The sequence below is a fragment of the Zonotrichia leucophrys genome, chromosome 8 (genome assembly GCF_028769735.1).
Source record: "Zonotrichia leucophrys gambelii isolate GWCS_2022_RI chromosome 8, RI_Zleu_2.0, whole genome shotgun sequence".
Classification (NCBI taxonomy): Eukaryota; Metazoa; Chordata; class Aves; order Passeriformes; family Passerellidae; genus Zonotrichia; species Zonotrichia leucophrys.
Window position 1 is genome coordinate 15,435,693 of NC_088178.1, and position 27,533 is coordinate 15,463,225.

Here is a 27,533-nt window from a genome sequence, read left to right on the forward strand (position 1 = left end):
CTCTATTTCTGGCAATTACCAGACAGCTTAAAGGTGATCTGACTTGCAGTACGAACAACAACAAAAACAAGGTATGAGAAAATTTAAGGAAATTTAAGGCAGTATATTTGTCCTGTCCATGCAGTACCAATCAATCACAGTAATTAACAGCAGTCAGGGCAGACGTGTACCAGCCTTACAACCCAAAGGGTATTTTGGTTAGCTCATTTTGTAGCCACTCTATAACCTCATTAATAAGTTACTTTCCCATGGACATGGTTTATAATTGTATTTTTGATTTTATAATGAAGTTAAAGAAAGTAAATTCTTCCCTTGCTATAATCAAGAGAAAGACCTGCAGCGCAGCCAGGTCCCAGAGCTGGAAATACTTGCGCCATGAAGCACACTGTAGGAAAGATCTGTATGCTGAGAAATTGACCTTCATGGAGCTCCTCTATGACCTCTCCCCTTGACTTACTACTCACTCAGATATTTTAATGCTGCCCTTTGTTCTGCAGGGTAGATATACCAAAATCTACACATAAAAAGACTTTGGTTTTGTGGAAAGAAATTGTGCCCCCTCTGCATACCATAGTTTCACAACTCTCAATTTTAAGTTTTAGTATTAATCAACATTACAGGGAGATACTACAGATTTCATATTTTAAGATTCCATATTACTTATCCAATTAATGATCACACTGACTTTCCTAAATCAATACTTTCTCACAAACAGATGTGAAATTTTGGAATAATCACTGACTCTAGCAGAGTACAGGGTTTAAGGAACAGATTACAAGTTACTCTAAAATCCTGTATTAAACCTTATCCATGCATCATTCTGATGTATAAATATGCTGGAAGTGTTTCTTTGTCTGTATCTTCCCTTTTATCTTATTTTTGATCTTGCTGCTCTTGATTATCCCTCATAGTCTCTTACTGGAATGGATTTGCTTGCTCAGGAGCAGCATTAGCCCTTCAGTGTGTAGAGCAGAGGCAATCCAGCGTTACAGAGATATCCTTAGGTTTTAAAGAGACAGAAGATCACATCTTCCAAATCAAAATGTATGTGTAATGCTCAGCAGCTCTCTTAGTGTTGGAGGCTGAATACAAAGTATTTCAATGCATCTTCTGAGTACAGAAGAACTGACAGTGCCTGTAAAACTGATCTGCAGAGCTGTCATGGGATCTCAGAGAACCTACGCACATGCAAGGAAAGATGATCGTTATCTCAGAAATGTTCAAGTCCAAATAGGTTGAGCTGAATGTTACTGAAGCAAGTAAAGTACAAAGGGAAAAGCTTCCCATGAGATGATGGGTTTATTAACAGACTGCTTTTTCATTTTTAGAAAACAGATTATAACTTCCCTCCATTAAATTTAGGTCTCAAAATAATACAACAGATTTGAAATTAGATCATATAGTACACTTGCAGAAAGGTCACAAATGAGTTTAATATGTTTAAAGATGGCCTATGACTACTTTTTAAAGAACTACTGGATTACTGGGATTGGATTCAAACTGGGGATTTTCTGCCCCTTTTGCTCACCCCATCCAGATGGTTGGATTCTTTTAAGCTCTGCTTTTTAAAACATAGTCAGCATGCTCAATGCTACAGTTCAAACTTGCCAAATAACTCACTACTGAGCAGAAAAAAAAAAAAAAAAAAAAGAAAAAAAGAATGAATACCCACCATTTCCATCCTGTTTGCTGAAGTGGCTGGCAATGCTTTTGTGCTTTGCAGCTTGCTCTCTCCAGCCCAGTTACTATATACTCCCAATGTGGTAGGCTCATTTAAGCATTTACCAATCACAAATACAAGATTCAATCAGAGATTTTAATTACATACCTCAATCTAAAGCAAACCAGAATTTATCTTCTCTACCTAGTCTGATCAAAGCCTGCTAACAATGTCTAATATTACAGCCTGAGTGTTTAGTTAAGTTTTTCAGCCTGTTATAAGGTTACTTACCAAGGGTTTATTAGAAACCTAATTCGTGTATGTCTTTTGATCCATTTGGGTTAGCTAATTATTAGTTCTAAGTGTACCTGATGTTAAGTACATGGCCCCAGAGAATGTAGACTCCAAGGGTTTCTAGGAGCTGAGGGACTGTGGTGGATGGACAGCATTCCCAGGACCTTAGTCATAATGTGCACTCCAGCTATTTCTTCTATTTGCCCCCAGCTAGTATGTTACAGGTCACTTTCAGATAAGGCTGCCTGCGACAGAAGGAACTTGATGGCACCTCTGGTCCATCGAGTCTAAACTCATTTTCTGTGAGAAAGCAGCGCTCCCTGCTATTTGTTCAAGGTATAAGGAAGTCATACAGTAGAGACATACAAAGTGATCTGCCTCTCCACCAACACCTAGCCCAAATTCAGTCAAAAACATGAAGTTCCTTTCCAACAATTTCTAGTTAAAATCAGTTCTAAGGGGTAGCAATGTAATTTCCAGATTCCTTCTCTTCTAGCAAACCACTTCCTTTTAGTAAGTTGACTGACCCAGATAGGTGCTGGCTCAGCTAAGATCTTAAAACATTTTGATTCTTCTTACTACTGTCTGGACACAAAAACATCTAACCAAGCTACTACACATTATTTGTTAGATCTACTCTTGTGTTTCCCCTTAGTCTTGAAATTAATCTCCTTAATGATTTAATAAAGGTAAAGAACAGTTAATGAGTAATGAATGAAAGGCGAAGGGGAATGTAAGTAGAGGATCCTTCCCTCCCTTTTTTCTCATTTGAGAATTATAACTGCCTTTCACCTCCTTGGAAAAATTCTGGTGCTATCAAGAGAGAGTGAGTGCAAGTACTTAAAATTCAGATATAATAGTAAGTGTGGCTTTATTTTTAATTTCACTTTATTCTATCAGTTGCTACCTCTAGATTACCACACTTCCCTAAAAAGAATTTATTTCAATGTGTATTTTATGTGTATCAGTGCAGGTTATGACATCTCTATCAGAATACTACACACATTCTATTGAAGCATATTGAAGCATTGGGCACAGATCTTTTTGCTGCTAACTACAACTAGATGACAAGTTCGGAATATACTTGGCAATACTGCCTTTGTTGCAATTATCATGCATGTTACAATGTTAAACTAATGGATATTTTTTTTTTTTTCTGTGGAGCTAGGCAAAACACCAGACACCAGTCAGTCCTACCAAGCTTTGCTGCTAAGTGAATCCCACGTGGTCAAAGATTACTAGATGTACTAAATTTAGTAAGCCGGATTTATTATTTAGGTTGAACTGCATCTGCACAAACTGATAACACAATCACTTCAGTGGGTATCAAACCACAACAAAAAATGGTATAATAAATTGTAGCAGATTTGATGGAACTGTTTAACAAAAATATAGCCCAAACTAAAAATACTGAAGCCGCATACTGTTTATACATTGTACAGTCACATTACAGCAATGTGAAAACTCATTCATTTAATGATCTTTAAGCATTCCAAAGCCTTACCTTTGAAGAGCCATTTGAGTACATCTGTATCATATTTTCTGCTCCCTGTTTTACCTTCAGTTCTATATCCAACTGCTTCTTTAAGGCCATCAATCTGTTGTTCGTAGAAAACCGAGGATCACTATTTGGAGTATCAGGAGTGCTAGGACAATCTGTGAATTAAAGAAAAGGTATAAGCATGCAGAAAAAAAAACAGGAAGAAAACACCCAAACCACTCCCCCAAAACCCACCTTACACTCTATTCTATGAAGTTACAGATTGAACAGAACTGGAACATCCTACTTGAGAATTAAGCGACCCTCCTGTCCAGAGCTACTTTGCAACAGGACTGCAAATGCGCCTTACCATGAAAAGCCTCCCGAGAGCCCTGTGACTCCTACACATGCCCTAATTCACATGAATCACTTCCGGCACTGGGCAAACAGGCAGGTCTGCAGCTAAGCCTATTTTTATTTCAAAGGAGATTTAATTCTTCTCAAATGTCTTCAGTCAATTAAAAAATGCAGTTTTCCATTAAGCTCTCTTATACTCCCGATTTGAAATCAAAGTGTTTTAACAACAAACTTGCATAATAGTAATAGATACTAATGAGCACTGTCTGAATACAGCTCTTGAGTAGACCCTCATCCGTTTTAGTGTGAATACTGCAGACACTGTTCATGTCAAAATTAAGAACAGATAAAAATAAGCCTTTTTCTTATTCTAAAGCTGAATGTATTCTGCTCTGCAGTCATAACAGAAATCTGGGATAACTGGATACATAGTCAGATAAGTTACTGAACAACTCACTGATCTATGGGAAGGAGAAAGCTTTTTCACTTGACAGTATTACTGTGTTTGGATCTCCCTCTTGTTGGATTTATTTCATGGAATGCAAGTTAGTTTTATCAATTAAATTATAAAGTCAAGCTCCTTAACTTTTCCTAACTAGTCTATTGTATAACTTCATATTTCAGCTTCTGCAACATGAACTGCTAGTAAACTGAAAATAAGTGGCGACTGGACTATTTCCAACACATCTGTCCTTATAGCTAACTATCCTCCAGAGCAGTCCCAATGACTTCCTACCTTTTGGTAAAAGAGGACAAATCATTTCCACCATAATAATTAAAAAAAAAATAATAAATTTCTTCTACCCCAACAACCAAGAGAATACCTTCTCTGTGGACAAACGGTTCTGGTTTCCTCGAAAACAGTATTTACTGAATATGAACCACAGAATCTTTTTTCCAGTTGTAATAATCTTCCTTGCATTAAAACTAGGATGAGGAATGCTGAAATCCTCAATTACCAGAAAACAGAGGCAGTGCACTAGTAACTTACAAATTTTTACTTATGAGATATCAAGGGGAGATATTTTATCTGCCCATTTCATACTTTTGCTGTAAAAGTTTCTGATAACTACTTCTGGAGATTTAACACATTTTGTTTCCAAGTTTGCTGGGTAATTTCCTCCTAAATGGCAATCTTTGCTGAGGCTACATACAGATTTCAAGTAAGGAGTTTTAATTTCCTCTGCTGCTAATTCACTCTTCACTTCAAGCCACTTACAAGTCTCTTACTGCATCCTCACTACTTAAAGGTAGCACAGAAAATACCAGATGTTTAAAAAAAAAAATCTGCATTACTCCTCAGCTGTTTTGTCATTGATCCTCTCCTCAGTGTTTTGGCTTGGTTCCTCTGTGGAAGAGCACTTGAACAGCTTTACCTAAAATCTGTTATTAATAAAATAAAGATTAAAAAAATGCTTTCCTATCACTTATGTCTTCAGTTTCAACTAATCCTCATCTAATAATCTATTCAAAATGAGAACAAACATGAACTTGAAAGTCACAGTGTCAGGTCTCCTTGCAAAGTAGATTCATCATATAAATAAATATTTACCAACTTTAGATATATGATGCAAGCCTCTCCCACTTAAAGATCCCAGCCCTCTGATGATCCCTGTGAAGGCTGTGGGGCTCCTGAAGTCTGTTTTCACAGCTTTTAAGGAGGTACACAAGCAGCCTTTCTTTGCATTAAAACAACATGCAAGTTGCAAGTTAAGGACTAATTAGAGATACCATGTTTCAGGCTGCCCAGGCAGCTGTCATTATCTGCCTTTGCATGTCTCTGCTGCGAAGGTGTAACCACACCACTTCTGGGTCATCGCAAGAGCTGGTCTCTACTTGTGGGTGTAACCTACCCTCTACTACTTAGTTAAAATTGTTGTACTATGTGCTTTGTTAGTAACTAATAGCAAGGGAAACTTTTGTGCAATAGGGACTAATTGCTAGGAAGAAGTAATTTTTTGCCTTTAGGCATCATGGCTGCTCACTAAACTCCCAAATTTGGAACAACATGCTTCTTAATATATTATGTTAAAAAAAAACCAAAACAAATAATAGTTTTTCAGAGATGCTTTCCAAGGAACTCCTTCTACCATCCCCCAACCAATCTCCCCATTACTACTCAGTAAGCAGCTCGAGGCAGCTTCTTATAGAATTCAGATTAATTTTTAAATCAGCCAGACAAACCGGTTCTATTGCAGAAAGCATTGACAGTCTCAGCAGCAACACTACAAGCTACATCTGTATTAGCTGTTTCCTTTTCTCTTTGTTCTGGAAGGTTGTAATGACTTTGCATGGCTAGTTATCTCAGATTTATTTATGTAAAGCACTTTACAGAGGGAGTCATATCTCCTCTGAAAGCATTTAGTTATCTTCATAGTACAAACAAGTAATAAATTCATCCAGGTAATTGCAATCAATGGAATTTATGTATACTCCTAAAGTTATACAAGAGTTAAGTACTAATACCAAATTGATATTTCACTCAAAGTAGGGACTGGGGAACAGAAGAGATTTTCCAGGTTGCCCCATTTGTTGATTAATAAGGGCAGTACAAGACTTGCCATTTTGGATACATTCAAGTACAGCTTTGCATAGGACAGCAAGGGCTTTGCTGGGGTACGGTTCGGGCTCCCAGACCCAAATATTGTTCTTGACAGTGAGTATGGAGTGAAGCAACAGATGCATTTCAAGTGAACTCAACCTCAAGCAAATAGGCATCTTATTATGCTCAACAACTATCAATGTTGTTGCTTAACACCAGTGAGTTTTGTGCAACTTGTTAGCACACAGGCAGGCTGCTGGAAGAGCTACAGTGCTGCTTCCCTAGCATCTAAAATACCGTTTTCATAAAAATATACTCACCAAACTTAAAATAAGTTAATAGGGATGATTTTTAATTTAATATTTGGATTACATGAGGACAATTGCAGTTTTCAGTCTGAAATGCTCATATGAACAGTGCTCTTTGCTCTTCTGAAAACCTTTTCAGTTTGAGTTTGTACAGTGCTCACCAGCAAAAACTTCTTGCTTCTAAATCGTATTTACCCATCACTGCTATCTAAGTTATATTTATAAAGAGCAGTTACATAACTCAACTCTTCTGAGACTGCTGCTCATTCTTTTGGGATCTCCTCCCCAGATGCTACATATAGTATTTCTTCAGTAAGCTCAGTGTGAAATCGAGGATCCCACATAACTTTCTGAATTTGGGTTCCCAGATGGTACTGCAGCTTGCTGCTTAAGTACTCAATTAGCAGCAAGTACCTTTGGTAAACAGTTAATTTTAATCTTATTTGAGGATATTTAATTGCAGTTAGCCTCCTCAGTGCCATACCCCACAGAAATACCTGCAATGCATTTAGGCATTGCTGAAGGGAGGAAGGAAGATGCATTGCCAGGCTTTTCTCAGGCAGTCAGAAGGTTGGATCAGCACTGGAACTAAGTCATCAGTAGGCCCCAGGCAGCAGGGGACATTCTGCACTCAGAAAACATCCAGTGCTGACCTCCTGGAAACTTCTGAAGTTCAGCTGAATTTCCACTAGGTAGCAGCTAATTTTAACTACTAATAAAGTGACATGAGATTCTTTCAAATTGCATAGATAATATTATTCTATTAAGGCTCCCAAAGTTATCTGAAATTCCAATGGATATGAGTTTGTAGGTGGAGTCTGCTATCTAAAAAGTCACTACCTATTATCAGTTTGGTTGCTACCTCTACCAGTTTCCAGTAATTGGTCTTATGTGGATACTTTGGTGTCCAACAGATTAACCTAGTCATTTGTAAGGACAAAGAAATCCCCCAAACAGCCAGCTAATCATATTATTTTAAAAAATAATTTATTTTCTTTGCAATGCCTACAGCCAAGTTTGATGTAAAGTGGATAGCTTCCATGTCAGTTAGGAGGATGGAAGAAAAGGCATTAACTTGTCTTTGAGTTAGTTTTGTCCATATTTTATCCAGTTTTATCAATTCACTCAAAGGTTTTCCTATCACTACACTTCTCTATCCCCCTTAAATTCAGCTCTATAAAACAGACCAATTTGCCAATTTATAGGTTCTCTATGTATTAGCTACATGTCTAATTAAATCAGTAACTTGCTGTAGGTAAGCTATTTCAGTCTTACACTGAGTCATATTAGAGAGCACAATCTGTACTGCTGCTTTTGACACAAACACAAATCCACCAATTCAGTCTTTGCTGTTGTATAGAAGTATGTTTTCTAGACACAACATTTCCTCATCTCTGAAACAGAAGTAATCATCCCCATGGGACACATTACATCTCTCAGACTTCCAGCAATAATGGTTGCTATGCTTGTCCTACTCTTTTTATGTTGCTGGATTCTGCTTCACTTTTAAGTGTTGACCTACAAATTTTAGAATTCCACATTCTTGCATGACTAATACACTGCACAACAAGGGCAGACTTGGGTACAAAGTCCCACTTCTAAAACAAACTTAGATTCATCAGCAATCCCTATAAGGTAAAGTACACCTATGTTGTGCTAAAAGTTGTTTCTGAATCACATACGCACTGTCAAATCTACCCTCACATGCTCTAATAAAGCTGTTTGGCAAACTGCACTTTCTGGTTAAAGTTTAGTACCAATTCTTCAAATAATTGTGATCTTTCAGCTCTAGGCAAACTACCACAAAAACATCTAAAGTTGCTTGGAATGGAATGTTATTAAAACAGATAAAAATTAGTGGCTTGTTAAAAAGTAATACAAGTTACTGCTTGATACCATAAGCAATAGAAAGAACCACAACAGCCTGTGTAGCATTTCTCAGCTCTATATTGGGAGCACTTCACAAATATATGTTCACACCCACTTTTCAGATACAGGAACACAAGAAGATTAAATGACTGTTCTAAGTTACCAAAATGGTCTTTCAACCAGTCAACAAAAAAGTCAAAAAAATCTTTACAGTTCAGGCCTGACAAGTCAAAGAGATCAGTTCAGTGAATCTCAATCCTGACTTTAGAACCTGAAAAAACTTACCCAGAATATTCTGTCACACAGGGAAAAACACAGGGCTTTAATACTGAAATGTATTAAAGTACACAAAGAGAAGACAGACCTTGACTCATACAGCTCTTGAACCTTCTTTACCTTATTTCCAGCATTCATGATCTGCACAGTCTAAAAATTTCCCATATATTTCCACCTCTTTTATATAACTTGTTACTAAGTGACCAGAAGAAGGTCAAACACAAGTTAAAGTGAAAAGCAGTAACACTGAATAAAGATAACCTTTTTATTCAGTGGACTTTTTGGGCAGCTCCCATATTGACCAGTCAATGGTTATTAAATTCACTGCCTATTTTAGCAAAAGCAAGAATTGCCCAAGTGAGGTATCTGTGACCTGTCCACTGAGGTATCTTATGTCAGATGCAGTCACCTTTAGGGTTATGTATCTCTGTACTTCCTCAATACCATGTGTGTGTGTGTGTACACATATATCCACATGCACACACACACAGTTGGCATGCCATAACTTTTATGTTACCAACTTTATTTTGTGAAGGTCAAGCTCACCAATACCTTAAGTCAAGCCTAAGGCTTCAGTATTAAAAATCAAAATATCACCAAAATGACTTGCATCCGTTTGTCTCAAGACAGACAACATTTACTGATAGTGCTCCCCCTCCATGTACTACTGACCATGAATGAGGAAGGAGACAAGCACTTAAAATACAAGGCAAACATTACAAAAAACTCAAGCACTTCAACTTCAGAGGGTGGGTGCTTCCAAATCTTTATCTAAAAAGAGGTATTAACAGAATTAAAGATTACTTTTTCTTCCCCCCCTCATGAAGATTATGCAAAATAGTCTATTTAAATGGGCCTTGCATGGGAATACCTGATGCAATACTTTACAGAGAATATAAAGATCTCAACCAAATTTTCAAGTTTTTTCTTGCATCTTTCCATGATTAAGACTGTACAATCTATCTACCACTAACACCTAGAACAGAATGGAATTTAAAAACAGTCCTAAGAAGTTTAGCACACATCAAAAGCACGTAGAAGCACATAAGATCAAGCACATGATCTTTTGTCCTTTGAATCCCTCCTGCATTTCCCAAGACATGCACAATGACAATATTACTCATTAACTCATTATGATAAGGCTTTTAAAAATGCTACACTGGAAGGAAGCATTCCAACAAGAGCATTTCTGTGCTCATCCACTTTTCAAGTTATACTGCTAGATGAATTTTGCAAGTTGTATCTGCACAGATTTTTAATATTTGGTCTATACACAGTTTGTATACAATTCTCTTTCTGTTCCACTCTTCCTGTTTCTTTAAAAGCCACAGTCCTGTCAACACTGAAGCAGATTTTCATAAACTTGATCTGACATGGAACAGAATGCTTCATGCCTACCAAAAGCCCAGTGGCTATCTGGAAGCATACATGATTGCATTCATTTCCATTTCATGCTGCAGCAACCACTTAGCCTCACTGGCTCCAGCTGTGTCCCTGCTCCACCTCTTGTATCCTCACACAGATGAAATGCCAAAGAGAATCCAGCACAGGCCACCATGGCCACCTGAACACCTCTGCAGTGTGTCACTGGGCCAGACTATGAACTGCAGACATCACCTACCACTGTTTCCTAAATTCTCACTGTGACCAACCTTGCATCACAAGGATGCTGCAGACCTTTATTCCACTGCCCAAGCTTCCTCAGGCTTGGCATTCACTTCACATGAATCTTCAATGGCTTGAGCACACCATTAACATTTTGCCAAGAAGAGTCTGTGCAATGTGAAATCACCATGCTGGCAGTATCTCCCAGGCCATTCCACAAAGCTCAAAGAGGACTGTTTACTTTCACAACATTCCATCTTAAAATACCAATCCTGGTATTTTTAAAAAATACATTCAAAATTAGTATTGAGTCGCTGCCATGCCACAGAAAATACTAATTAAAACCATCAACTACAACCATTCTGTGAAAACAATTTCAAACTGTCTTTAATATAGTAGCTTTGCTGTGGAAAAGACTGGAGAATAAATAAATTCTAAGAATTGTCACTGTAAGAAATGTTTGTTAAGTTAAACAACAGCACAACTGAAAAACATTTTCTAAGTTAAGTTTAAAAAACCAAAACCTAACAAAAGTTTTTAAGTATGAATGTTGTAATTTTTCCTGCATTGAATAAAGTGGTGCATCAATTCTGATGTCTACAGTGTAATTCAGAGAAAGTCACTGGAAGAGCTCATGAAATTTGCTTTCACACAGAGAAAAGTTACTAGGAAACATTACAATGACTGAGAAAATATTTTAGTATGCTAAGAACTGAAAGTGAAGAACTCATAATCCATAAAAGACACTGTTCCCTGGGAAGGAATTTTAAACTCAAAGGTACTGGATACTGACTTGTGAGTCAAAACAAAGAGACATACATAAGTAACAAGCTCACTAGCTATAGATTTGCTCGTTCACAAAGCAAATTTTTCAAGTGAAATGGGGAGAGCTTATCTCAGCTATAAAGAAAAAGTGATTTCACAGTAATGTGTGGTACCTGCAACATCTTCGAGATCTGTTACAACAATGTGTGCATTTAGCTCCTGTAACTTATGATGCAAGTCTTCTAACTTCTTATTCGATTTTTTCAAAATGTTGTCCACATATGCCAAGTTCTTTTTATCCGTTGTGACCTTCCTGAGGTTCTCTGCTCCCTCCTTGATTTTAAGTTCCTTTCTTATTTCTCGCTTGATTTGGTCCTTTATTTCATCCAGCTTCTGCTGTACCATTGTATCTGAGAAGTCCAACTTCTGGCCAGTGCTCACATTCTCAGAGGTTACAAGGCCTTTGGCATCCCCCTAGGAAGAAAAACAGTAATATAATCACCAGGCAACACTGTTTCTGACAACACACACTTACAGTGCCCAGCACTCAGGTCTGTAGTTAACCCTGTAAGGCCATTCCCTAACCTCAGCTTACACTCACATTGACCGAAAGCAACAATAGCACAAGATACGATGTTAACTGGAGCTACATTTTACAACAGATGTATTTTAAATTGAGCGACGTCTTTACTATGCCTATTTTTAACAGCAAGAGATTTAAATACTTTTGTATTTGTCATGGCTGCTTGCCTAGCAGTTATATGCCTCAGAGCTAATGAGTCATGATTGTGATTTTATAGATTTAATTTGTGTTTTAATAGACAAGATGGATAGAGGAAAGAAGACTAATTTCTAATAATTATAATCTATGGGGAAATTTTATTCATTCTTTATAATAGGTTCATTTTAAAGATTGTTAAAAAAGTAGTGATACTTGCAGTTGTTTAAAGAAATACTGGCATATCTATAAGGATTTCTCAAGCTTTTACTGGAAAGACATTTATCAAGTCTTTTTAATCCTTCAAGTAAAGAATTTTTTTTATTTCAAAATAAAAATTAATTTCATTTAAAAGTAATAATCATTAAAAACCCCAAATCTTATTTTCTTGTGCAGGCAAGCTAGGCTGAAATGAAAAAAAAAAATTGCAATAATGGAACAGGAGTTGTTGTAGTAAGGGAGCAGGGGATGAAAAGTCTTCAGAGCCCCAGTACACAGGGGGTCATAACTGTGCCTACTTTACATTCACATATCATTGAGAAGTAGGAGCACACGGGCACATTATAGAACCTACAGCAGTGAAGTTCATATACAATTAATTACATATGTGACAAGATTTGTGTGCCTTATGCACAGACCCCAGACGATGAGCAGACATTAGCTCCTACCCAAAAAATTCCAGCTAGAGGTAAATGAGTGAAGATCAAAGAAAGATTCTCCTGAACTTGAATTTGAACCCATCCTAACTCAGAATTATTTAATAAATGTCTGGCCTGAATTGCATGTAACTACCCAAAAGACCAAAATTCCACCAAAATTTCTTAAACACTATGATGAAGTTGCCTTGACTTCTGAAAAACAGGGTGAACAAAAGGCATTTTATGGCATAATTAAAGTGTAGAAAGTTTTTGTCATAAAATCAGTTAGTATCACAGTAAACAGAAGAAAACTTTTGGGAGGGAGTTCATGGAGCACAGCACCAGGCTAATAAACTGAAGAATGTCCAGAACACAAAACTACTACAGACACCCTACAGTAACTTGGTTTTCAAAACAATTTGTATCACGAAGGTTGTGCCTGGACCCTACATGTCAACAGACAATGCTGGTCAAACTATTTCAATCCCTGCATATTCCAGCAATACTGCCTTCCATAAGCAAGATCCTATCTACTAGTCATCAACTACAATTTCCCATGTTTCCCGAGTCTCTCATTAAAACTTGTCTACCCACAGATTCTACTTTTAGTACAAAAAGTTAACAACTCAAAGATTCTTAAATATTCAAAGTAGTCAGAACCACCATCTTGCCACAGAATTTGACTATCAGTAAAAGAGAGAACAAGAAAGCAATTTAGAAATGGCAAAGTGAGTTAGAAATGAAAGGGAAAAAACCATGCAAATTTACTTAAAGTACACTTGTGAGTGCTTTTCTGTCAGTGCAGATTAAAATAAATAATTATGCATATGTGGAGAGGCTATTTATAGCTGTACTGGGAAGTACATGGCATTGTTTCCATATATAGGCACATAAAACAGAATTGATTTTTAAAAAATAAAATAGAATAATCAATAGCAATGAGCAACTAGTCCAAAGGTTCTTGAAATGAAGGAAGCCATCCACCATGAGTTGAGTGTTTAGTTTTGAGAAAACTGAAACAGAAAATAAATTGATTTAACAACTGTATGGCAAACTATTTAAGTAGTAAGTATATCCAAATCAGATTAAGATTTCCCTGTCTTTCTAACACAAAAAAATTGAGGACATCAAAAAAAGACAAGATTTGTATGCTACTAGTCAGCCTTTAAAGAAAGAGATATTAAATAACGTTTGTGAATAAAAAGTATTTATTTTTCCACCACAATTTTCATGCCTGTTCTGCAAGCTTTCTAGAAATAAACTTATGTATCACGTGCTTTCTTAAAGCAGGATATTATACTTTCTAAAGTTCATAGGAGAAAGACAAATGAAAAATGTAAAAAACCCCAAATCAAATAACCACCAAAACCCAAAAGAAAACCTTTTTTTCAATGCTGTAATAGCACCTGAAGTTTGCTAAAATTATGCCAAGAATGCACACTTCTCAAACAGAACAATGTAATTAAGATATAAATAATTCAGAAATATTATTCACTGGGGTTTACTAAAGAGACTTCAGTTAATTGTTCATCCATTGAACAATAATGTATTTTGTTACAGGGGAGGTTTTTATCCCTCTACAAGCCCTATATCCCATCTGTTAAAATGTTGTTACGTTCTCCCATAAAAAGGTTTTTGGAGCCCTTGTTCCAGACAGAGTCCCTAGTAAGCCTTCAATGAAATTAAATCTCCATGATCATTAGTAATTTGCCTTTGGAATTTGCAGTACTGAGTTGAAGTTCTCCTCAGCCTGAGTAGTCTCAGCAGCATTTTTCTCCCTGGATTTAAGGGTTTCAGGACAGACCTGTCTTCTTCAATCTGCTTTTGAGACAGTAGAGTTCAACAGTGTGGGTGCTAACACTGCAAGCTGGTCACACTGCCTGTACACTTAAACATTCTTTTTTAAATCCCCCCAAAAGCCACTGATGATACTCCTTCTGTCTCTCCTGTCATCCAGAGTTAATTACACTTTTGAGCAAGGAGTATTCTCACCTAGTTATCCAGATGTGTCACCTGGCACAAAGGTCACAGTGAAATAAATTCTTGCAAGGAGGCACCTGTGCACTCGGTGAGCCCCGAAGGTCACTGTGAAGGCAGAGCAGCGCTGTGTTCTGCAAGGGAAGCTGCTCTGGCCCTGCACTAACGTGCTTTGCTGCTGAGATGCAGCAAAGCTGCGAGACAGAGCCTCATGCTGCAAAGATGAGCAGCCTCAAAAGTGTTCCAGTTTAAGATGAAGATAATGTCCACAATGGCACAGGACAGGACGTCTGATAGTTAAATCAGTCTAATAGTTAACGTCTAATAGTAAGTCAGTAGTAGAAATGAGGTAGGATTTTTTTCTTTAAGAAAAGCACCTCCCAAATGCCAAACTGAAAACTATACTTTTAAACTGAAGTTATTTAAAATACAGCATATTCCAGTTTTGTTAGATGAGAATGTACTACCAAGTCTCTGCTTAGAGTTGAATATTCTTTCAAAAAATGATTTTTCTCATTTGGATAAACTTCTTCCCATGATAAACCTCACATCCTTTAGGTTATAGGTACTCTGCCCACTCAACCTGAAAATTAAGTGTAAAAAGAAACAACAATTAGGGACAAGGCCCAAATTCTTTTCTCTGCAGTGCTCAAGCAGGCAGTGTGCAAAAACAGAAGAAACCATTCACATTCTGTATACCAAGAAGCTATCAATGAATTTTTGCACAACTCTTCCCTTTACTCTCCCTCTGAACATAAAATATCTTAAGAGTGGAAATGCTCTAGAACAGATAATGACTAAACCACTCTTGCTGGCAGAAGCGAGAACAGGCCTCATTGCTTTACAATCCAAGGCAACAGAATGGGCAGCCAGTTACTGATTCTCAGTTTCTTTTTAAATTCTGTAGTGTTTTGACTGCTGGTTAAAAGAGAGGGGCCAATCTTTGCTGGGTGCTGCCAGTACTGGACAGCCCAGCACAGCATCCTTTCCCCTTGTGCCACACAAGCTGCTGGGGACCTGGCTCTCGGCCTGAGCAGCAGCACCCACCCACCATGGGAGGCACAGACAGCACTGAGAGGCAGCACTGCACACCTCTCTGCTAAATACATGCTTCTGAGCCCTGCAAATCACTGAAACATTTCAGTGTGTAATGAAACTCAAGATATGCTCACCACAATTAACTATCAACAACCACACATAAGAAACTACTGCTTGATTAAAAAAAAAAAAAAAAAGAAGGAAAAAAGAGCCCATTTATGCAGACTTCCCATGGCACAGGGCTTAACCTCACTTTGATTGCTGGCTCAAAGACCATCTATTTACATAGATTAATTCAAGATGCCAGCCTTCAACTTCTGTACTTCTGGGAAATGTTTTAAGTATAGTCGCTGAAAATAATGAGTAGTGGTCTGAGCATGTCTTTTAATAATACAGTTGATTCTGGCTGGTGTGGTGAAAAAGAGTAGTAATACTGTTTATGAAAACCATGTGGGGCTTGCACTTTTGCTTCAGATCAGTTCTGAACCGAACAACTGGTGAAGCAGGTGCTTTGATATACTGCATTTACCACCAAAATCCTATTTAAGAATAAAACATCCAAACTGCACAGCAGTGGCAATGGTACTGCTGAAGAGAGTACCATGAAGCTGAACATAGCAGGGAATCTGTTTAAGTTGTGTAAACCAAATGGCTTTGAATTCTAAATGAGATTCTCAAACTGCTCCCTCTTAGAAGATAACACTAAAACTCTGGGCATTAGTAACTCCTGAAGACTTGTTCCAAAGATCACAGTACAACTTGACTGTGCTATACCATATATTCATTGTAGAGAATATCGATTAGAGCAAGAATTACAAGGGCTCATTTCTGTTAGAAGTTGTTATAGAAAGCTAAGTGGAGTCTTAAACCAAACCACACTTAACAGCTGATGAGAGCTCATGCACAATATTATTTACCTTTTACACTGATGTGCTACAAGCACACACTAAACCTGCATTTAGAAAAAATCCCAAACCAGACCATATCAAAACTCCCAGTAAAACTGCTTACATTTTTTCCTGAAAGTATTAGCATTTCTTTTTATATGCTCTTGAATTTTAGCAATCATTTCAATAGACAATGAGACAATTAAAAACCTGTTTGACAAATATAGTAAAAAATGCTATATAAAAATAGGATTTTCATCTTATGTATGATTTAAAAAGTTATCATTACCCAGAAAGACAAAATGTTTATTAACATGTAATTTAATTTTGAAGAGCTAGAAGTATAACTTTGGAACTACTAGGTATCTTAATATAATAATTTTCTGAATAATTTTTAGGAAAAAAAAAAAAAAGGAAAAAAGCTGCTTTTCTGAGCTAACTGCCAAGGTTCCCAAAGTTCTCTACACTAATTCCTAAGACTAGAGTAGTCTTTTATTTTACAAACAATGTTAATCAATTGCAAACTTCGCTTCCCCCCGAAGTCATTCATAAAACCAGATGTGACGACTTGTCTGCATTACTGGAACTACATGGGCTATTTCCTCCTACTCAGAAGCAAATGTGATTGTGGTCAAGATCTCAGCACTCACCTAATGTCAAGAACTGTAAAAACCCCCCACTTGGAGGCTTAATAGATTTTGGCATTAGTTTGCTGTGCTAACATGTCACAAATCAGGATTTAAATTTAATCTAAGTCACAGCTTTCTGCTTTGTAACAAGAGGCTGTTTAAGGCAGAAATATCCACAGTCCACTACATTATACATGGATGAATTCAAGTAGGACACTGATTAAATGGGGTTCAATTCCTGTGCACAAACAGCGAGTGCCCAACTGCATCTGTAAGAGATTAAATTGATTTTAAAAAAGGGAAAAATGTGTTCCTTAAATAGGGAAGTCCTCAATCAGCTGGTCACCTCTGCTATGCTCTCCCAGTTTGAACTGCTGTCCTGATGAATACTTTAAAGGGAACATTTGCTTTCACTCACACAATAGGTGCTGGGCTGCAGCAGTTGGTCCTACAGCTCCTGAATGAAAACCTGTGCGGCCTGACTCAGCCAAAACACCCCATCTAAACAGGTAATCAAATTCCCTGTGGAGTCCTTGCTATCGTCCACCATTCCAACCATCAAAAAATCCCTGACTCAGCCAGAATTTTCTAACACAAAGAGCATGGCACCCAAAGGTACTCTAACTGCAGTAAGGACTTGCTTACAGAACTAGAAGTTGTGTCCATGCAGAGCTGTGCCAACACTAATGATAGAAAGGGACATAAGAGAGAGAGACTTTGCTACAGAAGGGAAAGAAAACATTTTAAGAAATGTTGCCTTCAGCTGCTTCTTGTTGCAGGAGCTCCTGATAGTTTTACACAAGGAGAAGAACTTGCAAAGAGGCTTCCAAGGAAATATGACATTGAAAGAAAATCTTCACACTGAAAAGCTTCACACTGAAGATTTTCTTTCAATGCCATATGACTTCACGTGTCATATGTCAATGACTTCACCCAGTTCCTCACAATGAAAAAGCTTGATGGAGGCTATGGCACGACACAGGTGATGAGCACTCAGATGGGAGGCCAGCAAATGGCTACAGTATCCAAGAAGCATGACCACATATTCTGGCAACAGGCGTGGTACAAACACTTCAGCGGTTTCCAAACTTCTATCTCTAACTTGAAGTTCCGACTCCAAGCCAAAAAATTCCAATAGAGCCCAGTACAGTGGAAACAAAACTTCCCCTCTGTAGTTTCAGATGTGCAAAAGAAACAGCAAAATCCTAGTTCCCATCAATAGGGACTGCTGTCACAACCTTTATTAACATGTGCCCAAGAAGATCAGGATATGAAATTATGGCTATAATAATGCCACTTCTCCATTCTCTGAGACTTTGCTTAGTTTTCATTTAGCTTCTCATCAAATATGAGAATAACATACTCAGAAGAAAATTGCTTTTTATGTAAACAGTATGATTTCAAGCAGACCACATATGGTAGGTGAAGCTCTATTAAATGCCAAAATACAAACAGTCCCTTTCAAGGTACAGAGAACAAGATTTTATGAAATGTTAATACCATAGTGCATGCTGAAAATATCGCCAATAATGATGTATCATAGAACCGTGCCAAGAAGACTGAAGTAATTCCCCTAAAATGCAGCCTCACCAAGATGCAGGCAATCAAAGCACTGAAATGATAATTTCTCATCTAATGCCTGTAACATTATCATATATTAATAATGTGGTAAATATATACACTCCCCTTTAAAAGATAAGGAAAACAGGTGGATTAAGTGACAGTTGAACAAATGAAAGAGAGGCAAGTTCACAGGAGCACAAAATATTGCAAGACTAAGTCCCTCAGCCACAGATGCTGGAGTTGTACACTTACTGCACTGGACTGGGCAGCAAAAACAGACAGGTATCTGTGTCCTACCTCCTACTGCCAACACAGGAATTTCATGCACAAACTTGTTCTGCATTTTCTAAATTTGAACTAAAAAATTTAGTGTTCTTTTGAGAAATGTCTTGGTGAAAAGAATCTTTAGATCCCATAAAAATCTGACATAAATATATGAAAATATGAACTAGTAAATAGCAGAGAAATGAGGATTCTTATGTGTTTTGACAGCTTGAGGCTTCATTAAAATAAAAACTCCTTAAATTTTAAAACTGATAGCAAAACTATGTATTGTGAGGGACTTAGGTATTTGTGAATTTTGGGGTTTTTTTCTTTTCTTGTTAATTTATACACTTTCAAAAATCCCATAAGAATTGCATGGGTTTTTCTCATGAGAACACCTGCAGTTTTCTTTACTATATAGATAAATGAACAACTTCATCCTAATGGCCTAAATTTATTTTATTAATTTATACAGCATGTATTTAAAATACATTGTATTTTAATACACTTGGCAAACCCTACATAGGGGTATCCATGGTATCCATTTCTTTCAGAAATTCATACACTCATTTTGAATTACTGCCAGAGACTGGAACAAGGAAGGGGGCTTGAGAGAAATTCTTATCACAAGATTTGTCTCCATTTGACTTGACTGATCTCTCTGTTACATTAAGCTCAAGTTTGGTGCAAGCATTTGTTACAATGCTTTGAAGTGCTTGAAGTATACCATAAGTTACTCAGGAAACAGAACTATTTCAGATGAAGGTAAGGTCATGCAAATATTGTGTGGTGAATTTGCCTCTAAGTATAAGTAATACAGAAACTAATCAGTCCACCAGGGAGAAACACTCTCCCTCTTCCCCATGCTGCTTCCATCTCAACCAGTAAGGGATCTGCTGAAGTGCATGTTAAAGCAAACACCTAAAGTCAAAAATTTCTGCTGCTACTGAAAGTTAGCATAATTTTGTTCCAGGTAACCCCAATATAAATATGTTTATTGCATTTATTTCATTCAAAACATTTACCTGTTTTTGTCTAACATTCAGAGTAGAGTAATATTATACATGTACCTCAAGATGTTTGAAAAAATAATGTCACTACATTATCCAAACTACAGGATGTGGTATTTAATTGGGTAGAAGAGATTTTCAAAGGTTAAAAGGTCAAGTCAACAGACACGAGTCAAAATCATGTCTTATGACTTTGATAACTCCTCCTCATACTCAATGCACACTGTACAAAGGTGATAATTTGGTGGGCATGCATCCAAAAACATGCTTACTTTGAAGAGAAGCTACCATTTATTGCAACCATATATTTTCAACAGCTGTAATGTTAACATTAAGATAAAAATGTGTGGGTAAACTTCTGCTTGTGAAGGAGTTTTAGTTACTATGCAGAAATACAAAAATAAAACCTCAAGGAACCCAAACTCTAATTTATTAATGCTTAATGACAATCAGGTCCAATCCCAAGTGGTAAGGTATTTTTCTTGTATATTATGAATGAAAAATGAATTAGATAATAGCTACCACTAAAAAGATATTATTATCTATCTCAGGTAATGCAACAGATTGAGAATTCTGCTCATCCACAAATCACAGTATCACCTGTTGCCACATCTGTTAAGTGGTGGGACTTCAATGTAACACACTTTAACTGAACTGCAAGAGAAGAAAGCTAAAATGTCTTACTACAGAAACAAATCATTACAGCTGGAACTTCTGTGGTCTTTCAGAGGAGGTTAAAAATCTTAAACATTGAAATGATGCAAAACAAATCCTCACAATAAAAAGGAATTTCTCAATAACAAGCATCAGGACACTGCTGAAGACCAATACACAATTTCTTTAATCTGAAAAGTACAATAAAGGGGTCTCTGTATGAAAATCTCAATTTCTGAGATGGATAACTAGCAATTGAAAAGAAAAACCCTCAAATTTCTTTGTTTCTGGCAATTCCAACTTTCAGCACAAACAACTGATATCTTAGTCCATTTTACTTTACTATGCTCTACAGGAGCTATTTTTAGCCATTTCAAAACTAATGGAAGAGTTGAGAGTCTACATTCCACTCTAATTAAGCCATCATCTTTAGCAGCCAACTATTTTGTACATTATAAATGCAGCAATACATATCAGAGATAATACTAACATCTGTTTTATAAGGCAAGAGGCCAAGTGGCTAAATACTAGATCCTGGTGAAGGAACCAGATTTTTTGCTTTCTAGGACTGTGTGCAACAGCAGCTTCATCAGAGCTTATGGGTTTCCCAGCTTGGTAGCTGAGTCTGTTACACAGGAAAGGGATGTATGCTTGTATTTATACTAAGGATCTGTGTCTTCCTACTCTAGGACTGAGAACTCTCTCACAGTAGCTTAGGTTGTTTTATCTGAAGTTACTCAAGTTCCCAGCCTACACTCCAACCAGCTGGAAATCCTGCTCCTGCTTTCACCTCCACCAGTAAAAGGAGAATTGGAAAGTCTTCTTAAATCCTTTCCTCATCTTTTACAGGTGGTCAGTAGAAAAGTGATCTTTTCCCTACTGGGACTGCCACACCCAAAATTCCACTTGTAGAGATTCAGGCATCTCATTCCATGCTCTTCCAGTAAAAGTTTACGTATGAACACAGGGTTATTTATAGAAGCATTACTTCATGTTCCATTTGTCTGAGACTTCTACAGAGCATCACTGATGCACATTGTGATACATTTAAATAGTGTTTTTGCAACCCTTCTTCCTCTGACCCTTACAATATGGTAGAAAGATTCTCACTGGCTCTTAATGTCCATTTTCTATTTAAGAATTCCCTAGGCATTACAGAATAATGAAGAAATAGTATCCTGTCTTAACCTGCAACAGAAGCCAAAAGAAAATTGCCTGACTTAACTGCTCTATATGCAACAGCAACGAAAAAGAGGCAGGTGAATTCACTTCCTACATGGATTGCAAAAAATTCTCAGTACATTTCTAAATACAAATATGCCTAAAGCTTTGATTGTAAAACCTTTCTACATTTTCTTAGTTTTTAGGAGCCCTGATTCTCCATTGACTGTAATAAGTACTCTAAGTAAATCTACTTTTTTATGACCTAAAATGAACATATGACTTACATATGAAGTTTACAGTGAAAAGTGTAGAATAAAAGCCTAGGATTTTAGCAAGGGATGTCTTACTGCATATTGAACAAATGTTACTCTTTATGCTTAGCCTCAGCACCATCTCCCAAGTAAGCTGTTTCCTGTTTTGCACACACACTTGCATAGGATGCCTCTCCACCTAGCTCTTGCTACCAGCACAGCTCAATATCAGTTAAATAGAAAATGGGAAGCAGTGGTTTCAGAATAACCAATGCACCAACGAGACCTGTAACATAACAGAAATAAAGCAGAACAAAACAAGTTTTTCAGTGCATCATGTATAGACATACATATAAAACTAAATCTTAAAGGATATCCCATGAACCCATGTACACATAACAATGGTAAAAAGGTCTCACCTTACAAGGGCACTAGATTAGTTGTTTTTTATACTGCTGAGTATTCAGAAAATGCACAAGACATACTTGCTAGTGATCTCAATACTCCTCCATTTTCAGAGTAGGTAAGGTTACATATGCAGTCTATGTGTTTTCCAGCCACAATCATATGAATGGAACCTTGAATGTGGTATGTTACATGTTTATCCTAAATTGATCAATTTTTTAACACTAAAAGCCTCACCCTATTTTTACAGGGCACATATAAACAGCAGTTTTTATATACACAATTTCAAAAAACATCCTAGAAATACTTGTTGCTAATGTGAATCTGATTTTGGTAGGCTCATCACTTTTGAGGCATTTTTCTTCAAGACTAAAAGTTTTCCACTTCATTCCAGTTCAGGGGCATTTCATTTAGCAGCCTGAGAAAAATCTTCCAATTTTCTCTGTAGAAAACTAGAAACTGTAGCATGAAAAATCCGTTAAGCAAAAGTAGAATATTCTGCTTTATTAATAACTAAGAACTACCAAAAAATACTCTAGATATGACATTGAGCAAAACCTTCATGAAGAACTGCCTTAAGCTAAGGAAAGAAACTACTGCAATCAGAAGCTATTTATGGTTAACCTGCTGCATTCCCCAGAGTATCTACAATGTATTCCTCTATAATGACCTGTCTAATCTAAAGCATGTCATCTTTAGGAGACAAAAATACACAAATTAACTTCTGACTGAAAAATACCAGCAGGAAGATGACTCCTACTTGATGAAATAGATTTTCATATTCTGAAATGTGTTATGTGGTTGTGGCTATTTTCTAACTGCACTTGGAAGGGGCTGATTCTGAGTGGGTGGGGTGTGTAAGAATTTTAACTACAAAAGTAAAGTACAGTCCTAATCTGTACACACCATTTTCCAAATTAAGCTAAGATACTATATTTAGGTCAGGCTACCATCCTCTCAACTCTAAACATCTCTGACCTCTCTGAGCATTACTGGTTTCTTTTTCATGCCCTTTGCACTGCTTTACCCAGCCAGGACACAATGAACCAGCATTATTATGAACATTCTGGGGTGCAGCAGCCAATGCTTCTGCCTAGGCACAGGTCCTCCCCATTTTTTGAAGGTGCCAGAACCACAGCCAGCTAACCCAAGTGAGGAAGAGGCAGCTCTGTTCACTCCCAGTATATGCCACTAAAATGCTCACTGCCTTTGTATCTCAGGTTTCCAGGAATTCTCAGCAGTTGAATTTCACTCTGTACTAAGTATATTCATTGCAGTAAAGAAACATCTATGGATGCCTGTAGTTAAGTTTTAAAAATCTGTTTACTTCAAATACTGTATAAACCTTAAATTGACACTAAATTAATTAAAGTAGCAGATGGGAAGGAAGGCAAATGCTAAAGAAAGGAAATGCTACCTTTGAGCTCATAAAACAGTATAGTCTATTGTAGAAAGAAATAAAAATTTGCAAAAATGGGAGATCATTAGCAGAACTTAGATCTCCCTTGCTTTTCTTTCATATCCAACATCATCTAGTTCAAGAATGTCACTGGAGTTAAAGACATCAATTTCCATTTCACAGAAACTACTGCCCTGACAGTGTCACTGAGTTACTGCCACCAAAAAGAAACACTTCAAATTAGTTAGTCTGGCTGCTAACCTGAAAAATAGATGATGATACTGGATACCCCTCCTGCACTTAAGAATCTTCTAAGGATTTAAAAAAAACCTGTTAGAATTAATTTAATTAAAACTTGAGAATATATTCACTTGCTCTCTTGTGCAGAATCCCAATACAGATAAAGACCAATTTCTAAAGCAATTAAATTTACAATTGTAATTTGTTTCAGCATTATGTAGCATGTGACAAGTAAAGGCAGAATTCAAGAAAGGAGGTTGCCCCCAAAACAAAAAATTAACTGCTGATAAATGCCATGTACTTTGCCACAGATTAATATCTCATTTGAAAAATGTGCATACAAAATGAAAAGGAAAAAAGTCAGATCAAGATGTTTCTTTGTGAAATGGCTTGCTTATATGCTGAGGAATCATATATGAACCAGTTTGATAAAAATGAATAGTTAAAACTAAATTTTTCACCCAACAGAAAAATACTTAGTTTTACTTACACTAACTTGCCTGAATAAAGAAGTAGAGTAGAATTAAAAAACCCTCTGATAGAAATTATGTTTTTCTAGTATTGAAGCACTGTCTGCTTTAATTTTCAAAATGTCATGTTCTCATCTCTTGGGAAACCAAAGATGCAAATCATAGCAACTTGAAGAAAACTCCCTCAATAATGAGTTAAGTTTCAATAACAAAATTTAAATAATCTTTCTGAGAACCCCTAGTTATGGATATTATCATTTGCAACTCATAACTTTTGACATCCAGGCATTTTCAGCCTAAAACAAGGGCTTCATATGAGCTTATAAATAAGCAACAAACAAACTCAAATATTGAAGAAAACATGCTTCCATTAAAGGAGATTGCTGAGTCCCAAATGGGCAGCAGTTCAAGAATGCTACATGAGTAGTCAGGCATGTACGATTTACAGTACTTTTACTTTTCTGCTGCTGTCACTAAGTTTAGAATATGTCTACAAAAAGGCCTTGCTGATTTTAAATCTTCTGTAGATCTGTATGCTTGTTTATGTATTTTTCCATACAAGTCTCTGAAACTTTGACTTTGGCTTCTGTAACCTTTTGCTAGCATCTGCTTCACTCTATTGGGTCTCCCCATCCGATTGTGCCCATGGAATTCCCGACATGCTCTGGATGGGCAGCAGGCAGCACATACCCTTACAACTGCAGAGGTTAATAACACTTGTCAGAAAAACTGACACTTCCTTGTCATAATTTATCTTATAATTTTAGCTTCCACAATTTGAGTATTAGGAAAGAAAGAATCTTGTCATGCCATATGCAGATCCATCTATAAAGGAAACATCCTCTTAAAACATATTCCATTTCATTGTTTTGCAGTGTCTTCCCATATAAATAAACATATGGAGTTGAAAAGCAGTGGATGGTTTTACATATTGTGCTTGTAAAAAGCAACAAGCCACACAGTCAATTTGCATTCCTTCTAAATTCTCAGCAATAGATTTGGATGCTTTGGGGCTTATGTTACTCAAAAATCCAAGTGATAACATGTATTACAATGATGAAAAAGAAACTTCAGTCTCATATCTAGTAAGCTCAGTGATGCAAATAGGGCAAGTCCTAAAATCTATCATAAAAGGAAGTGGTTATGTTCCTCTTCCTGCAGAAGAGAAGTAAGAAAGGTAGAAAAACAGAACCAAGCAAGTGTTTTTCCATTTCTCTAAGGACTGGCATAAAGTTTCTTGCCTACATTACATAAATTAGCTTGTTGTTACTAGAGAGCTCTGGAACACCGGGCATCACCAAAAACAATCTCCTTGTTTATTTTAAACATAATCTTTCACCTCAACAGCACAAATACAAAAGAATACATTCAGGGTTTGCAAGTACAAGGAGAATAAGAATTTATAATTTTGGAATTAATTCAACACAAGAACATTGAAAACATATAATCACTTTGTTACCTCAAACTTCTTACTTCTGCACAAGATTTTTAGGCCTTTTCTCCCCCAAATTTGGCTAGACCTCTGAAACACAGAATCAATCTTGTACACAGTAGTTCAAAGTCCTCTAAGTGGTGCTTTAATTGATGCTCATGTGACCATTCAGAGATATTTTCCTATTGCAAACATTCAACTCATCACTGTAGGGGATTTATTTCCCTATTGAATATTCAAATGTCTCACACTTATCGAGCTACTCATTAACTGACAAATGTATTCATACCAAGCTGTACATAATACCTCAGTCTCTTCATTACCTTTATGGGCAGTACATTTATAGTATTACTTGCACAGTACTTTGTCTTCACTGCAAAATTCAATCCCATCCATTTCAATTGTACACTCACTTTTTCTTCCACTTCAGTTAGAGAAATAACAAAAAGACTCAAGATTCTACAAAATTTCTTCTTGCATTGAGTGCATAAAAGGTTTAACAGCAGACTTAGCACTTCTAAAAGTTAGCTAATAAACTTGGGCTTATAGCCCTACACTGGCCTCGTACTGCTACCAAACCTTACCACTGTTCTCAGCCTTCAATATCAAACTAAATGTAACTATATCTTCCATGCATGCATGATGTCCAAACCAATTCTATTTTTAATGCCTTTTCAGACAAACAGGTTTTCAGTGTCACAGGCATATTGTGAGACTTTCTGCTTGAAGAACGTCAAGCTAGAAGAGAATTGCCACAGACAGTCTTGGACTGCTCATTATCAGCATATTCACCTGCAGCAGAATTGGACTCCACACAGTCCTTAGCTGTGGATCTGTATTCCCATAAACATTTTACTGCATGAACCACCACTGCAGGCAATAAAAAGCATCCTAAAGAACAAGCAGTCCTGACCTCCCCTAACAGTTTGTTCCTGTTCCAGACCACTCACTGATATATGCAGTACAAACTTTTATATGGCCACACAGTGAACTGCAATTTTGAACCTGATCTGGCTGAAAACTAATCTAGGGGTGAAAAAATCCCACCAAAACAAGCCAACAAAATCTGTTCACCATATAGCTGCCTGTGCAAATGTACAGCGACATAATGTGGCACATGCTCACTTTCAGCAGTGGTACCAGCTGACAGTCTGACACTTTCTTTGAGCAACAGACTCAATTCTGTACGGGCAAAGCTTCCAACTCCAGCACATGACACCATCAATGAACCAACCAGAACTTTTCCATCCTAAATTTATGGACGTGTCTTACATCTTACTGCAACAAAGAAAACCAAACTGAATATACTTTTAACAGTTTTCAAAAATACATATGTTAAAGTTCCTAAGTTCACAGGCCGACTATGGCACCAGTGATATACTAAACAACATCACGATTACCTGGTTAATTAGATGGTTTGTGTTTTGGACTTTGAAATGAAAAACAAAAAAAGGACATTTTTCTGATGTTTTAAACATCAACTCTCAGTTTCTCTTCAAAAGTTACATGAAGTTTGTATAAAAAAATTATATACATACACACAGCTGAAGAATAATTTCAAAACACCTATGTAGTGGTATTATTTACAAGTACTATTTCAGGTTAATAACAATTAAAATTACTGTTACTTCTTATTAA

At 36.8% G+C, this 27,533-nt stretch overlaps 1 protein-coding gene across 1 annotated transcript in view; it reads right to left on the reverse strand.

Moving 5' to 3' along the window:
* Nucleotides 1-27,533, reverse strand: part of PKN2 (protein kinase N2) — a 54,761-nt gene that overhangs the window by 19,111 nt on the left and 8,117 nt on the right. Inside the window, exons 2-3 of the mRNA XM_064720147.1 lie at nucleotides 11,330-11,630; nucleotides 3,459-3,610 (exon numbers count right to left, since the gene is read on the reverse strand). Of these exons, the coding sequence (XP_064576217.1) occupies nucleotides 3,459-3,610; nucleotides 11,330-11,630 (453 nt within the window). The remainder of the gene's footprint in view (nucleotides 1-3,458; nucleotides 3,611-11,329; nucleotides 11,631-27,533) is intronic.